Source organism: Polyodon spathula, chromosome 15, assembly GCF_017654505.1.
Source record: "Polyodon spathula isolate WHYD16114869_AA chromosome 15, ASM1765450v1, whole genome shotgun sequence".
Lineage (NCBI taxonomy): Eukaryota > Metazoa > Chordata > Actinopteri > Acipenseriformes > Polyodontidae > Polyodon > Polyodon spathula.
This window is the reverse complement of record NC_054548.1, coordinates 22,860,567-22,874,944: the sequence shown is the minus strand read 5'-3', so window position 1 is coordinate 22,874,944 and position 14,378 is coordinate 22,860,567. Positions and strand designations below refer to the sequence as shown.

The window sequence follows — 14,378 nt, the reverse complement described above, 5'->3', positions numbered from 1 at the left end:
AGAAACACACACAGACAGTACTGGCAGGTGAAACGGAGATGCTGCGGTGCTCAGTACATTTAATTGAATGAAACAAGTAAAAGATTTAAACAAAAAACAGCACACAGCACTTGAGGCCAAAATAAATAGACAAACAAAACAGACAGTGGATGAACAGATAAACAATCATGGTGAGTCAAAGCAACTGTTATATTTACTTTTTCTTTCTTTTAGTTTTTAATTCTCTCGTCTCCACACCCGTTGTCCACTCACCAAACACACAACCCCCAGTGAGGAAAATGTGCATCTATCTATCTATCTATCTATCTATCTATCTATCTATATATATATATATATATATATATATATATATATATATATATATATATATATATATATATATATATATATATCTATATATATATATATATATATATATATATATATATATATATATATATATATATATATATATATATATATATATATATATATATATATATATATATATATATATATATATATATATATATATAGTTGTGCTGGGATTCAATAACTAATTTATTATTCACTTGAATCCCAGCATGTGAACTAATTTGTGCAACCCTGTGCTCATATACTATTACAGACTTTACCTGCACTTGAAATGATTATGCAATACCTGTGCCTAAATACAACTATATATTTTAAATAATTTGTGCTAGACAGACCCATTTATATCACGTGCACCAATATCTATACACCAACATTAACACACCACATGCAACACATAACACAAAATCCACACATGGGCGCGGCACACTCCCCCCTTGTGCGCAGCACAAATGGTTTCAACGGCCACCTCCCCCCTTAATCCCAAAGTCCCGGTCACAGTCTCGGCCCAGGAATAGGGGAAGCAATTGGTCAATGGGTTTTGGCCATGGTGGGAGGTCCTCCTCTCAAATCAACACTAGCCACGGCCAGATTGACCATGCACTGGCTGGCTCCTCCATCCAAGGCAAACCAGGCGTTGTGAAAGTTCTGCAGGTGAAGATGGTCTCCTGAGCTCTCCCCCTTCTTCGTAGCTGGCAGCTCCCTCCACCAGGGCTCCAGCCACACTATCTCCGGCAGCGAAAGTGGTGCTGGGGGAGCTGGTCTCCTGATCTCCATCCTTTTCTTTGTAGCTGGTAGTTTTCCTTTGAGGGACTATGGCCACAGCACTTCCTGCCGCTGTACCAGTGGCAGCGGACATGCTGGTGGTAATGCTGTCAGCAGATGTGCTGACAGCGCCAGGGCTGGCTCTTTCAGCTGGGGCAGTCCTGGCAGCGGACATGCTACCAGTGGTGCAGGACACTCCAGCATACTGCTTCCTCCTGTGGCCCCGCTTGCAGTGGAATGGCTGACAGTGAGGTGGCATACTCCAGCAGAGGAAATGCTGCTTGTGGCACCATTGGCAGCAGGGATGCTGGCCACAATACTGCTGTCAGCAGACATGCTGACAACATCAAGGCTGGCTCCTCCAACCTGGCAAACGGGCATCCCTGGATGGTGATGTGCAAGCATCCCCAGGTGATGAAGCCAGGGTGGGAGTTCCTGGCCCAGAAGGCGGCAACGGGAGCTCCACTTCTCCCCCTGGTGATGGTGTCAGGACCAGTCGTGGTGCTGGAGTTGGCCACTCTGGCAGTGGCTGCGGCGCTGCTGGGCCTCTTTGCGTCTGGGCTGTTTTTCCCTGTCCTCCCCTCAGCAGCCTATGCAGGAGCTGCTGAGGACTGCCAGCATCCTGTCCTGTTCCTTCTGGTAGTGAAGGATGAAGCGGCTCTTGCTCCTCTCCCTCAGGTGTTATTGAAGGTGAAACCTGCAGGCATTCTGCCAGAACTGGGGGAAATTAAACCAGCAGGCATTCTCCCTCTGCTGGCGGAAGTGAAACCAGCAGGTATTCTCCTCAGCTGGGGAATGTGGGAGCAACAAGTAGTCCTCACATAGTGGTGGAGGCGAAACCAGCAGGCATTGTCCCTCTGCTGGTGGAGGTGGGAGCAGCATGTAGTCTTCCCACGGTGGTGGAAGCAGAGGTAGCTCCTGCTGCTCTCCCCCTGGCGCTGGAGGGGGGGGTGACAAGCAGCCTCCCCCTAGCGGCAAAGGTGGGAACAGCGCCCTCTTTGGCTTTGGGTTCTTGCCACCACCCCCCCCCCCCCCCCCCCCTTCTTGGGCACTGGATGCTTGTGCTCTCCTGTCTGGATGCTGGACGCTCGTACTCCCCCCATCTAGGTGCTGGTAGCTCAGGCTCCTCCCACTTGGACACTAGTTCCCCCTCTTTGTATTGCATGGGGCATATGGCCACCTTGGAACCATATGCCCCACAGCCAGGGCACAACTCCTCCGCGAGGTTCTTTAAAAAAGGCCTCCCAGTCATCATCCCCGACCTCCTCCTGCTGTTGCTGCAGTTGTTGTTGTTGCTGCGGCATCTTTACTTTCCCGCTTCTCCCCTTGCTCCTTCTCCCCACCTTCCTCTCCTCTCCTAAAATGTACACTGCTTAATATTGCTTATGAAACACTTAAATGTCCTAATTCATATTAAAGTCTAGGGCATGTGAGAATTCTATATGCAATGCAAACCAGTGGATTTTAATAAAAACAATTATTTGCTGGTTGGAACAATATTAACCCCGGTTTAGGCATACAGTCAGTGGACAGAACAAGAGAAATATTAAAAAATAGACTGTTTTATATAAACCTAACAAAAAAGAAACTTTATCAGTACAACAACATGTTTATTTTGCATATCACCTTGTCATAGTGATCAACATTTTGAAAAACACTTTACAGTACAAATATTATTGGGTTTGTATATTATAGATACCTGATCATGTGCTGCTCGTTTTTTGGATGAATTCATACTTTTTTGACAGTCAAAAAAGGGTTCACACAAAAAAAAACCTGCATAGCCTCCTCTCCTCTTGCGCCCATATAGAAAGACTGTAGTCTCCATGGTTACCACAGTACAAAAGCTTAGAAATCAGCTTTCCATGCTCTAAGTCCCATGCCCGAGGCCCCCGATGTACTGTTGTCTCTTGCAGCTCCTGAGGAAAAAAAAAGAAAATCTTTATGTATTTACTCAAAATGGGCTATAGGTACCTTATACAGGCAAACAGGATTTGACATTGACCCAAGTTACAAACATTAATGTCTTATTCAACTTTGTTGTTAAATCATGGATTTGACTGCAATTAATTGACACCACTAACATTTACTCAAAATGCGTGAATTAATCTTAGGAATGCATGTCAGTGTGAGATAGCATGTTAATGCGTGAGACTCACGTCTAATGCGTAAAAACAAATCAATTAAATATAAAAACCTGAAAAGTCTTCATTTGATAAGTATTCACCCCCTTTGCTATGACACTTCTAAATAAGCTCAGGTGCAACCAATTGCCTTTAGAATTCATACATCTGTGTGCAATAAAAGTGGTCCACATGATTTCAGATTAAATACATCTGTCTCTGTAAGGTCCCACAGTTGGGTAGTGCATTCAAAGCAAAGATACTACCATGAAGACGAAGGAGCTTTCAAAATAACTCTGGGATAAAGTCATAGAAAGGCAAAGATCAGGGGAGGGGTATAAAAAGATTTCAAAGGCATTGAATATCCCTTGGAGCATAGTCAAGTCGATCATTAAGAAGTGGAAGATATACAGCACCACCTAGAATCTGCTTAAAGTAGGCCATCCTCCAAAACTGAGCAGCCAGGTAAGAAGGGCATTGATCAGAGAAACCATCAAGATGCTAATGACAGCTCTAAAAGACCTACAGCATTCCATGTCTGAGATGGGAGAAACTGTCCATGTGTCAACAATAGCTGAGGTACTCCACAAATCTGGCCTGAATGGAAGAGTGGCAAGAAGGAAGTCATTTCTGAAAAAAGCCCATGTAAAATCCCACCTGGAATTTGCAAACAGGCATGTGGGAGACTCTGAAAAGATGTGGCAAAAGATTCTGTGGTCTGATGAAACAAAAATTGAACTATTTGGCCTAAATGCAAAGCATTATGTCTGGCGTAAACCCAACATAGCTCATCAACCAGATAACACCATCTCTACTATGAAGCATGATGGTAGCAGCATCATGCTATGGGAATGCTTTTCATCGGCCGGGACTGGGAAGCTTGTCAGGGTAGAGGGCAAAATGGATGGAGCTAAATACAGGCAAATCTTTGAGGAAAACCTGCTTCAGTCTGCAACAACACTGGGACGGAGACTAACCTTTCAGCAGGACAATGTCCCCAAGCACACAGCCAAAGCAACACTGGAGTGGCTTAAAATCAAGAAAGTGAATGTCCTAGAATGGCCCAGTCAAAGCCTGGACTTGAATCTTTTTGAGAATGTGGCAAAACTTGAAGATTGCTGTCCACCAATGATCCCCTTTCAACTTGAACAATTTTGCCAAGAAGAAAGAGAGAATATTGCACGATCCAGATGTGCAAACCTGGTAGAGACTTACCCCAAAAGACTCACAGCTGTAATTGCTGCCAAAGGTGGTTCTACCAACTATTGACTCAGTGGGGTGAATACTTATTTAACTAGGACATTTCAGTTATTTTTATTTTTCATTAACTGTTGTTTCACAATAAAAATGCTCTTGCCTCTTCAAAGTGTTGAGTAGGTTGTGTGAATCAAAGGGAAAAAAAATCCCATCTAAATGCATCAACATTTCATGTTGTAACACAACAAACTGTGAAAACGTCCAAGGGGGATAAATACTTACTATTATCACTGTAACTGTGGTTTCATTTTTACAATCAAACCAACTAGCCTGATCTGTGGCAAATACTGCCAAAATTTATAATTTACATTACAGTTTAAAGAGATTCTAAATTTTGTTTACTGGATCCCGAGAAATACTGCAGAGTCATAAACAGTATTCCTTTATAATTAATACATCAAATAATAATAACTAATTTTATGCCACACATGAGGAATGACTTTTAAAGCTGTGTGTTTATTTGGATACTTCTCATTGTTTGTGGTATAAAACCAGATTCTAAACAGTAACACAAGAACATAAGAAAGTTTACAAATGAGAGGAGGCCATTCAGCCCATCTTGCTTGTTTGATTGTTAGTAGCTTTTTGATCCCAGAATCTCATCAAGCAGCTTCTTGAAGGATCCCAGGGTGTCAGCTTCAACAACATTACTGGGGATTTGGTCCCAGACCTTCATGTGTTTAGTTATTTTAACAGAAATAATATACTTTATTACTATGCTCTGTTATTTTAACAGAAAGAATATACTTTGTTACATTGCACTGCTACTATTTCTACAATGAACAAAGAACTATTGCATGCTTTTGGCTGGTTCAGCTTTTTTGACCTATGTGTTTTTATGACTGACTGATAAAGCATCAAAGCTCTAAAAAGATTAACCATTTGTCAGTCGGTGCATTAAAAAAAAATGCATGCAGCAAGAGGTTTTTTTTAGCACAATGTGGGAGGGTTGTACAATATGTATGCCATGTTGTGTTAAGAACTACAGAACAAGGAATGCTGGGCCAGATTGCTTGATGACTTTGATTTTCTTTAATAATCCAATTAAGAGAATTCAGATCAGTCAAAGAAATAAAATGAAATTGTGGGCAGATACCTCAACAGACAAATACTTTACATGTGTGTATTATTAAAAGTTTGTGGTGAAGCCAGGAAAAAAAAAAAAAAAAAGATGGACTGTACACTATATCTGCATGTATTCCAGAGGTAAAGCTCTTTTGTGAAACAGGTAAAGAGAATACAAATGTATATCATCGTGCACATTTTTCAGGATCAATGCTACCATGTTTGGATAACTACAGTAATACAATTTGATCCGTAGGGTCTCTAGTCATGTAGTAAGATAGAAATTAAGTCTGTCTGCATCTCTAACATGGAGTCGAATCTCAAGGGAATTTGATAAAAAAAGTCTTAAAATGTGAGTCTAATGAGATCTCAATGTCCTTAGGAGTTTTCTTAGATTGTGATTCTGCAATGCACAGAAGTCATACCTCCGAGACTGATGCCGCCCCTATTAATGTTAGCAGCAAAAGCTAACTTAGCTGAAAATTCCCTCCAACAGCTCACATGTAATCAACTGATTCTAGGAGGGGATAAAAGAACATTCACACCTCAAAGGCTTTGGGTTTAACTGTTTTAGACAATGGAGGTGACAATGAAGAAAAGTAAATGCTTTAAGCTACTTAATTCCATCAAACTTCTGTTAGTGGAGAGACATCAAATTGGAGTCTGGAGACCTTGGGAAAATTTACCAAACAGAGAAAAGGTGGATAAGACAACGGACCTTTCATGTTATCCAGGTTGGATCCACTACACACTCCAAAGGGGTATGAAACAAAACAATGGTGCAGATGGAGGCCTCTGTATTAGATTGAATAAAATACACCAATTGTCAAAAGATTATGAATGACTCTGAAGAGGGGTCACTGTAAAACAGGTGCACAATAAAGATTAACTTAAAAATGTATCATAGCAGTTAGGTTGGAAATTAAACTGTAAGCACTCCCTTACCAGGGTGTTCTTTTGTATGGTAAATGATTAATTACCTTTTTAAGACACTCTCTTGATGTGGAATTAATATAGTTCTTTAGTTATAATGGTTGATTATCAAATAAATAAAGAAAACCCATGTAAAAAAAAAAACAAAAATTATATATATATATATATATATATATATATATATATATATATATATATATATTATATTATATATAAGAAAGCATATTAAAGAAAGCATACATAAATAATTCAGTTTTGGAAAGGTGAGGATTCAGAAATCATTGGTATTTGCTTGCTATAAATTTCGTTGGTTTATAGCATGTGGCCACTGTATGTGTTTTTTTGTTTTTTTTTGTATGTGTCAACAAAAGTGCTAAATTAATCTTGATCAGCCAACAATAAAATAACTCGTCCCAAAACTGTTCTTACAGCTTCCTGTTCAGTGTGACCTTGTTACCATGGTAGCCCAAAAGGATCCGGGAGAAGACGAGTTTGTGGTGCATTCTGGGAGAAAGGAGAAAGACGCCATTTTGCTTGAGGGAGAAAGAAATCGGTCTTAGCAATTACTTTACAGTTTCTAGGGAATCCGAACTGTTATCGCAGGTTTAGGGTGGAACGATTCACTATATACTTTTACGATTCAACAAGGCATCCGAACGTTTCAAGAAGCAATTGTTTTAAGTTAGTTGTAAGGTTTTCTGTGGTGATAATGGGTCGCTCCCGCAGTCGCAGCTCGTCCCGCTCCAAACACACAAAGAGCAGCAAACACAGCAAAAAGCGCTCCAGGTCTCGGTCTAGGGATAAGGAGAGGGTCAAGAAGCGATCGAAATCCAAAGAAGCCAAGAGGAGCCGGCGGAGAGAGTCTCGCTCCAGGTCCCGCTCCACCACTGCCGCGACACGCAAGGAGAGGGAGAGGGAGAGGGAAAGGGAAAGGGAAAGGGAAAGGGAGAAACAGGAGAGGGAGAAGGAGAGGGAAAGAGAACGGGAACGAGCTGCTACTCCGCCCGAAAGACTCGACATATTCGGGCGAACGGTGAGCAAAAGGAGTAGTCTGGATGAGAAGCAGAAAAAGGAGGAAGAGGAGAAAAAAGCCGAGCTTGAGAGACAGAGGAAAATGTAAGTACTGTATTTAGTCGTGTGGTAGTAATCCCGGGCTGCAACCAGGCCTCAGAGTAACATTATTCTTGGACATGTAATTCAAAATCAATCAATGACATTAAACCAGTGTAATACATCAGCACGGGCGTATGTTGTACACACTTCTAAAATGTCTGAAAGAGCCGCATGTATACAAATATTTTGTACTATATTGAGTCGAGTTTGGTTTGAGGCCTACGCATTTAATTTAGGTATCGACGCGTGTGTGTGTGTATAGATAATATATATATATATATATTATATATATATCTATATATATATATATAGTATCAGCGTGTAAAAGCTTAAGCTGTCTGTCTTCACGATTTCATGTGATTTGCATCGATACCCAAGTCATACTTCATTGCCATTCTGTGTATCAGATGTAATAATACATAGGCAAATGTAATATCTAACAATGTTGTACGCCTCCACTGTTTGCTTAAGAAATAGACTGTGTAGTTGTGCAGGTCCTAAACTTGGTTTAGGGGGTGTATATCTGTTAATAGGCATTTATTTATTTATTAATTAATTATTACTAGTATTTAATACTAGATTTGCTAACTTAAAGTAATTTTAAACATAAATGGGGCTTATATGTTAGAATACCGAGGAGTCCATGAATGAGTTTATTTACATGTAACGAAATGTGTCTTGATGCATTCTGTGGAAGACTACGTATTAGTGTTAAATCGGCTTTGCCAGTGTGTATAATGATGTAAAACTTGATTAGGTCACTTTATATTGGCCTGGTGCATAATTTATAATATGGAAAATAAATTCGTTTCTCGCATGCTATGTACTGTACAGTGCTTTGCGATACCTTTGTATAAAAAGCAGTATATACATACAATAAGTAAAATCTCACAATTCGCATGATGTAAATCGGTAGTGCCCCACAGTATTTTTGCATTAAAATACAGGAATAGAAGTAAGATTTGTTGCATACCAGTTTCACTCATTCCAGGTTTTAATACCAGGGTGGTTGGCCACAGTGTATAGGTAATAAGCTCAGGTGTGACTTATTAAACTGCTAGTAGAGCCAGGAATGGATCAAACTGTTATGAAATGGGAGTCATATTTTCGTCAGTGAAATTTAATTCATTGGTATCCGTTCACAAGTCTGTCAGTGAATTCTCCTTTTTTGAAAGTTGGCACAGTGGACTGGTTTGTTTACAGTTCTGTTTATATTCTCAGTTGTTCTATCTATTGGACACAACCTTCCTCCCCCTTTTATAAGTGTATAACATACATATTTCTTATATACTAGCAAGATTTATCACACTGTACAGCTTACAGACATTTTAAAAAGGGATTTATTTTTTAATTTTTTACTGGCATTATTTAACATGGGCATTTAGGGTAAACATTGAATTTCTAACCTGATAATCCACTCTAGACCAAGCTGCTTTTTAGCCTAACATTTTGAATGGGTAAGCAAATATTTACTATTTTGACAATATGAAAATATAGATTTTTCTTGATTTAATTAATATAGGATAGTAGCCTGAGAATAGAAAGTTACTACACACAGTAGGTGGTCTTGACATAGTCAAGGTCCCCAAAGTTATGAAATAAAATTGGCAGCAGAGATGCATAACATCAAGCTGTGACTTCTTTTTTTTTTTCTTTTATAGTGTTATTAGAAGCCAAGAAGACACTTGTTATGTGGTGTTAGGTTTGCTTAGGTACAAGAATGTATGGGTTTGCCCAAAGGTCGTAATGCGTGAGACATGAAATGCTTTTCAGTCTGTGTCAAAACAGGGCTATTTAACAGTAAACAGAGTCTACATATCATTTTCTCCCCTTTAGGGGAGACCTGTGTAATCACTATACTATTAAATCTAAAGACTAGAAGGCGGGGGCGGCCTGTTTTGCCGTAGAACCATGCTTCATTGCTGCCATGTTAACAGGTCAGTTTTCAAATTAACCAAACATTCTGCCATGTATTGTATTTGTGCTCTCACACAGGATCATTACATAAGTGAGTGAAAAAGTGAAGCACAGGAAATATGATGGTTCCAAACTTGAACGCCCCAAGGTGGAACAACACCAAGAAGCCACAATGAAAAGGCTTTGTACTATGTTGACAGACAAGTTCATTCATTTGACCTGCTTTGAAATACTTGTGTTAGGGGAAGAGTCTGTAGCCTGCTAAACACCCTATCAAAATACAAAAAATGTTTAGCTATATTAGATTTTTGCGCTACTGAAATTAACATTTTATGAAAATTGTTACAGAATTGCAAAGGAAAGCATGCAAAAGCGCCAATGGGTGTCAGTTTTTTAACATTTGTTTTCAGATTAAAGTAAAACCTTGAATCCTACGCTACTAACGTATAGATTTCTTTTTTTTTCTTTCCTCCCCTCAGTCGTCAACAGGAGATTGAGGAGAAGCTGATCGAAGAAGAGACGGCACGGAGGGTTGAAGAGTTGGTGGCCAAGCGGGTGGAGGAGGAGCTGGAGAAGCGGAAAGATGAGATTGAGCATGAGGTGCTCCGGAGGGTGGAGGAGGCAAAGCGCATCATGGAGAAACAGTTGCTAGAGGAGCTGGAGCGACAGCGGCAAGCTGAGCTCTCGGCGCAGAAAGCTAGAGAGGTAACGCTTGATCGTTGGGAATGCAAGCAACAGTCCATGGCAAAACTTTCAGGTCCAGGCTCTTTACTCTTGCTCAGTCCAAATCATCAGGTCGGGCAGCAGTACACAGTCTGATTTTAAAAATTGTCATGTGTAGAGTTCCGTTCCCTTTATTCACAAGTCTTCTGCCTGTCAATTAGCAGGTACTGTTAAAAAGATGACTGCGACAAAGCATGTAAACATCCTTGCTACTCGCTGACTGTTTGTGAAATTCGTGGGGAAACTTTTGCCATGGCTGTGGAAACAGTAACTAGTATCATCCCTTTTGTTTGTTTATTGTTCAACCCTTGTTTATTAAATAAAACAGTGTTTGCTCTATTTTTAAATACCTGCCCTGCTTTCCTTTTAATCAATTTGTATTTTACCCAAGTGACTTCCCTCTGTCTGAAACCAGGCCAAGTGGCTCAACAGCACTCCCCGCCTTTGGCAAGTGGTTTCTGTTTTCTTTTTATCCTACTTAGATGTAAGACTATAAATTCCAGCAACTTGATCATTAGACCCTTTACGCTGCTCTTCACTTTACTCAAAGGAGCCATTAAGGAATCCATCTAATTCTTTAGAACCGGTTTTCAGTACCTGCTAATAACTGTCTTTTATTTTCCTGGAGAGGGTTATAAAAGACCTGGTTTGTCCCTGCCTAATGCGAAGCTAAACACATCATTTGTTTACGACACTGGCTGGAATGAAAGTTGAAAAATTCCTTTCTGTGAGAGTAACCTGCTACTGTAACTTAAGTTCTAGCTTACACTCGACACTCGGGATCCTGAACTGTAGATGTGTTGTTGGTCAAACACTTTTTTTTAATATATATAAAGTAACAATCTCTCCTTTTTATTTTCTTAATATACATCAGTTGCATATATTGCAGGTTTAGTTTGTTTTACTGGCTATTGTCTGCTTTGTACATGAAAGGACTGACTTTTGTGGCAGCGCCTTGATTATGAGTGAGCAAACTTGTATCCATAACTTGTTCACAGTCTCTGCCACGATTTGTTTTGTAATTAAAATTTCACTAGTTAGTGTGGAGCAGGTGTTAAGAAAATAATTTCTTAGTGACACAATGAAACTTAAGTTAATTGCAACCTGCAGTAAAATGTCTCATGCAGTTCTTAGTGCTGTCTGTGCATTTTCATTCATGCAGTTTATGCTTAGTTTTTTTTCCCTAAAAAATTGGGAATGTTTGTTATTTTGCAATCATGTCAATTATGAGTATTGACCAGCAGCTCGTTACTAATCACAGTAAGAATTTTCATCTTTCCTCTGTTTGTCCACTTGGCTTTATTAAACAGCAGCCCTACAAAACTGCAGGCAACATTTCAGGACAATCCATATTTTGCCCCTATATTTATTTAGTCCTCACATTTTTTTCCATGAGTCCCAGCGATTTAATTTGGTTTCGGCTTACTGTATATGAGGCCAAAAGTTTCCTTAGTTTGGATTAAACCTTGCATTTTTTATATATATATAAATAACTAACAGTTAATGTATTCTTATTAATTGTTTGCCTTAGGAATGATGAATTATATACTTTTGTTCCTCCTTACCATAAACATCTGCACTCCTCAGCTCGGCTTTTGTATGTTTCTTGTAAATGGTTGAGCTGCTGATGCAGGTGTTGCTACGCTAACAGTACAAGTCAGTTTTAAAGAGGAAGCTGGTGCGTATGGCAGCCGAGGAGCACTCTCTCTCTCTGCAGGACACTGGACAAGACAGTAAATATCCAACTTTTAATGCTGATAAAAGGAGTATAGGTAAATGCGTAGGTATTCATAATGTGGTGAGCCAAACTATTACGTATTCTTTCTATTTTTTTAACAAAATAATTGCTGTAAAGTATTTTAATAGTTGTCGATGTTGATTGTGATTTTTTTCTTTCAAAATGTATTTTATTTTTCTGTAAGTACTATATAATTAGGAATTTTTGAAGCACACAGAGTTTAGTTTTGTTTGGTGTTTGAGGGAGTGGGAGGGTCGTAAATGTAGAAAAGTCAAGAAATAAAAGCACCTATAAAGGTACTGGTTATTTTATTTGGTTTTATTTATTTTGTCTAATTGTGTGGGACGCAACAGGTGGCAACTAAGGCTACCTTTGTTTTGAGAGTCAGGGCACAAACAATGATGAGAGAAAGCTTAGGTGAGCAAAGAGTTTTCAGCATGTTCTTTGTTTAACATTTCACCGTGTCTCCCATTTAGGAAGAAGAACGTTCAAAACGAGAGGAGCTGGAGAAAATATTGGAGGAAAATAACCGCAAAATTGCTGATGCTCAGGCTAAACTGGTATGAATGCGTTTTCATGTGGTTTTTGAAAGAAATGCTGAAGATTATTAATAGACCCACTTTCAGGAGTCAATGAAAATAGTGTCTGAAAAGTCAGCTCTCAAATGACGATAGTGCCCAGATACACATCGTGTAAGTAGTGTTCATTGATTACTAACTACTTTTGCTTTACTGTTTTAAAGTATTGTATGAAAACAGTAGGTGAAAAAATATAACAGCAGTATAATGTATTAATTCTACGCAAACACACATGCATTGTAGAATACAAAAGTGTTGCCCTGGTATTTTAAGCGTGTCCCCAACAAACCATCTGGCCATATTTACAGCTTCATATTATGGTGTTTTTCTTTTTTTTTCCCTTTTATTTGCTATATGATTGAAGTGTTGTATGCCTTTGCAGGGTAGCACTCTTAAACTGCAGGGCATTCTTATTTATAATTTAGTTTAGTATTGCATTCAAAATGTGTTGCTTGCATTTGAATTACTATCTTTAGAATTTTTATATGAAGTGTTTTTTTTTTTTTTTTTTTTTTTTTTTTTGGTCAATTTCCAACAGTGTTGTCTGTGGTTTGTAAATCATTGAGGATACCATGTTTCATTTCTTCACCAGGATTTAACCTGTTTACTATAGTGGTTTAACCTTGTCTTTTGCTTTTACAGGCTGAAGAGCAATTGAAAATTGTTGAACAACAAAGAAAAATTCACGAGGAAAGGATGAAATTAGATCAAGAGAGGCAGCGTCAACAAAAAGAAGAGCAAAAAATGATCCTGGGCAAGGGGAAGTCCAGGCCAAAGCTATCCTTCTCTCTAAAACCAACTGAATAAACTGCAGCTTTTACTTTTTTTTTTTTTAATCTCTGTATGGTAGCTTCATGTTGAAGTGTTTTCTGGAAAGTCTGACAAGTTGGCTTATTATACTGATGTGGGCTGTGCTCAACAATCTTTCTTAATGAGAAGAGGCATATGATTTTAACTGAATTTCCACCATCCTAATGTTAAAACATTACAGAGGAAACTTTCTCCTTTGCCCAATACTTACTATTGCAGTCTCCCAGAGTGGGTTCTTCAAGAGATCATGGTAAAGTTTGTACTAAATAAGTACAGTTCTTGAAGGGGTGATTAGAGCAAGTTTCTTTTATAATCTTTAATAGACCCTATGTGATGTAATGTTCCGTAATATAATGTGAGAAATAAATTGTAGGTGCGTTTTTTTTTTTCTTTTTTGCATCCTGAATGGGTACAATGCACCAAAGTATTACTGTATCTCAAGTACATTGTAAAAATCCAATGATGCTTTTAGCATATTGGTTCTAAGTCAATCCTGATACAGGTAAGGAAATTATTGTTGCATGTTTGGGGGTTAGTTGGGCAGGGGGGTTGGAATAATTTGTTTGCTCAGACTTTGGTATTTTTCCCCATTCTGGAAATATGTATAATTGACAAATAAAAGTCTGGAATGCATATTTCTTTTTTGTGTGTGTTATTTTTGATAATTAAGTAGGTTGCATGAGCAGTGACAGAATGCACTCGTGCCAATGCACCTAAACTTGCTCCTCTTAAATCAACTGCTTCCAGCAGTAAGAGATTTTCACTTTCCATGTACAATGTACCCTTTGTGTTGCTTGGACCTGTACAGTCAAGTAAGTGGTTGGTGTTTTGGATTAGATCACATTTCTTATAGCCTCGAGAACTCTTGCAGTCAGTTTTGGTAGTTGGATTTAAACGTTTGTATCTCACAGCATTATTTAAGTGTCCTCTTTGGAAATTTCAAGATCACTGCTGAACCCCTTTTGTTTTATTTGGTAGCCTGAAATTAATAAAGTAAAGCATCAA

The 14,378-nt window shown here is 38.9% G+C and overlaps 1 protein-coding gene across 2 annotated transcripts; it reads left to right on the top strand.

Annotated features, from left to right (window-relative positions):
• Positions 1-6,948: 6,948 nt before the first annotated feature.
• LOC121327755 (arginine and glutamate-rich protein 1-like) lies at positions 6,949-14,006 on the top strand. Of its 2 annotated transcripts, XM_041271938.1 has the most exons (5): positions 6,949-7,610; positions 9,482-9,544; positions 10,004-10,229; positions 12,462-12,545; positions 13,206-14,006. In XM_041271938.1, the coding sequence occupies exons 1-5, from the start codon at positions 7,204-7,206 to the stop codon at positions 13,368-13,370; spliced, it is 945 nt and encodes a 314-aa protein (XP_041127872.1). In that variant the 5' UTR covers positions 6,949-7,203; the 3' UTR covers positions 13,371-14,006. The 2 variants fall into 2 exon arrangements, with proteins under 2 accessions (XP_041127872.1, XP_041127873.1); XM_041271939.1 differs by lacking the exon at positions 9,482-9,544 and having other exon boundaries at positions 6,955-7,610.
• The last annotated feature ends 372 nt before the right edge of the window (positions 14,007-14,378 follow it).

What these genes read in the sequence shown, in the direction of transcription:
- LOC121327755 (XM_041271938.1), top strand. Translation starts at nt 7,204, where the DNA reads ATGGGTCGCTCCCGCAGTCGCAGCTCGTCCCGCTCCAAACACACAAAG. An exon ending in CTTGAGAGACAGAGGAAAAT is followed by an intron (nt 7,611 to 9,481) that starts GTAAGTACTGTA and finishes TTAAATCTAAAG; the next exon opens with ACTAGAAGGCGGGGGCGGCC. An exon ending in CGGCGCAGAAAGCTAGAGAG is followed by an intron (nt 10,230 to 12,461) that starts GTAACGCTTGAT and finishes TCTCCCATTTAG; the next exon opens with GAAGAAGAACGTTCAAAACG.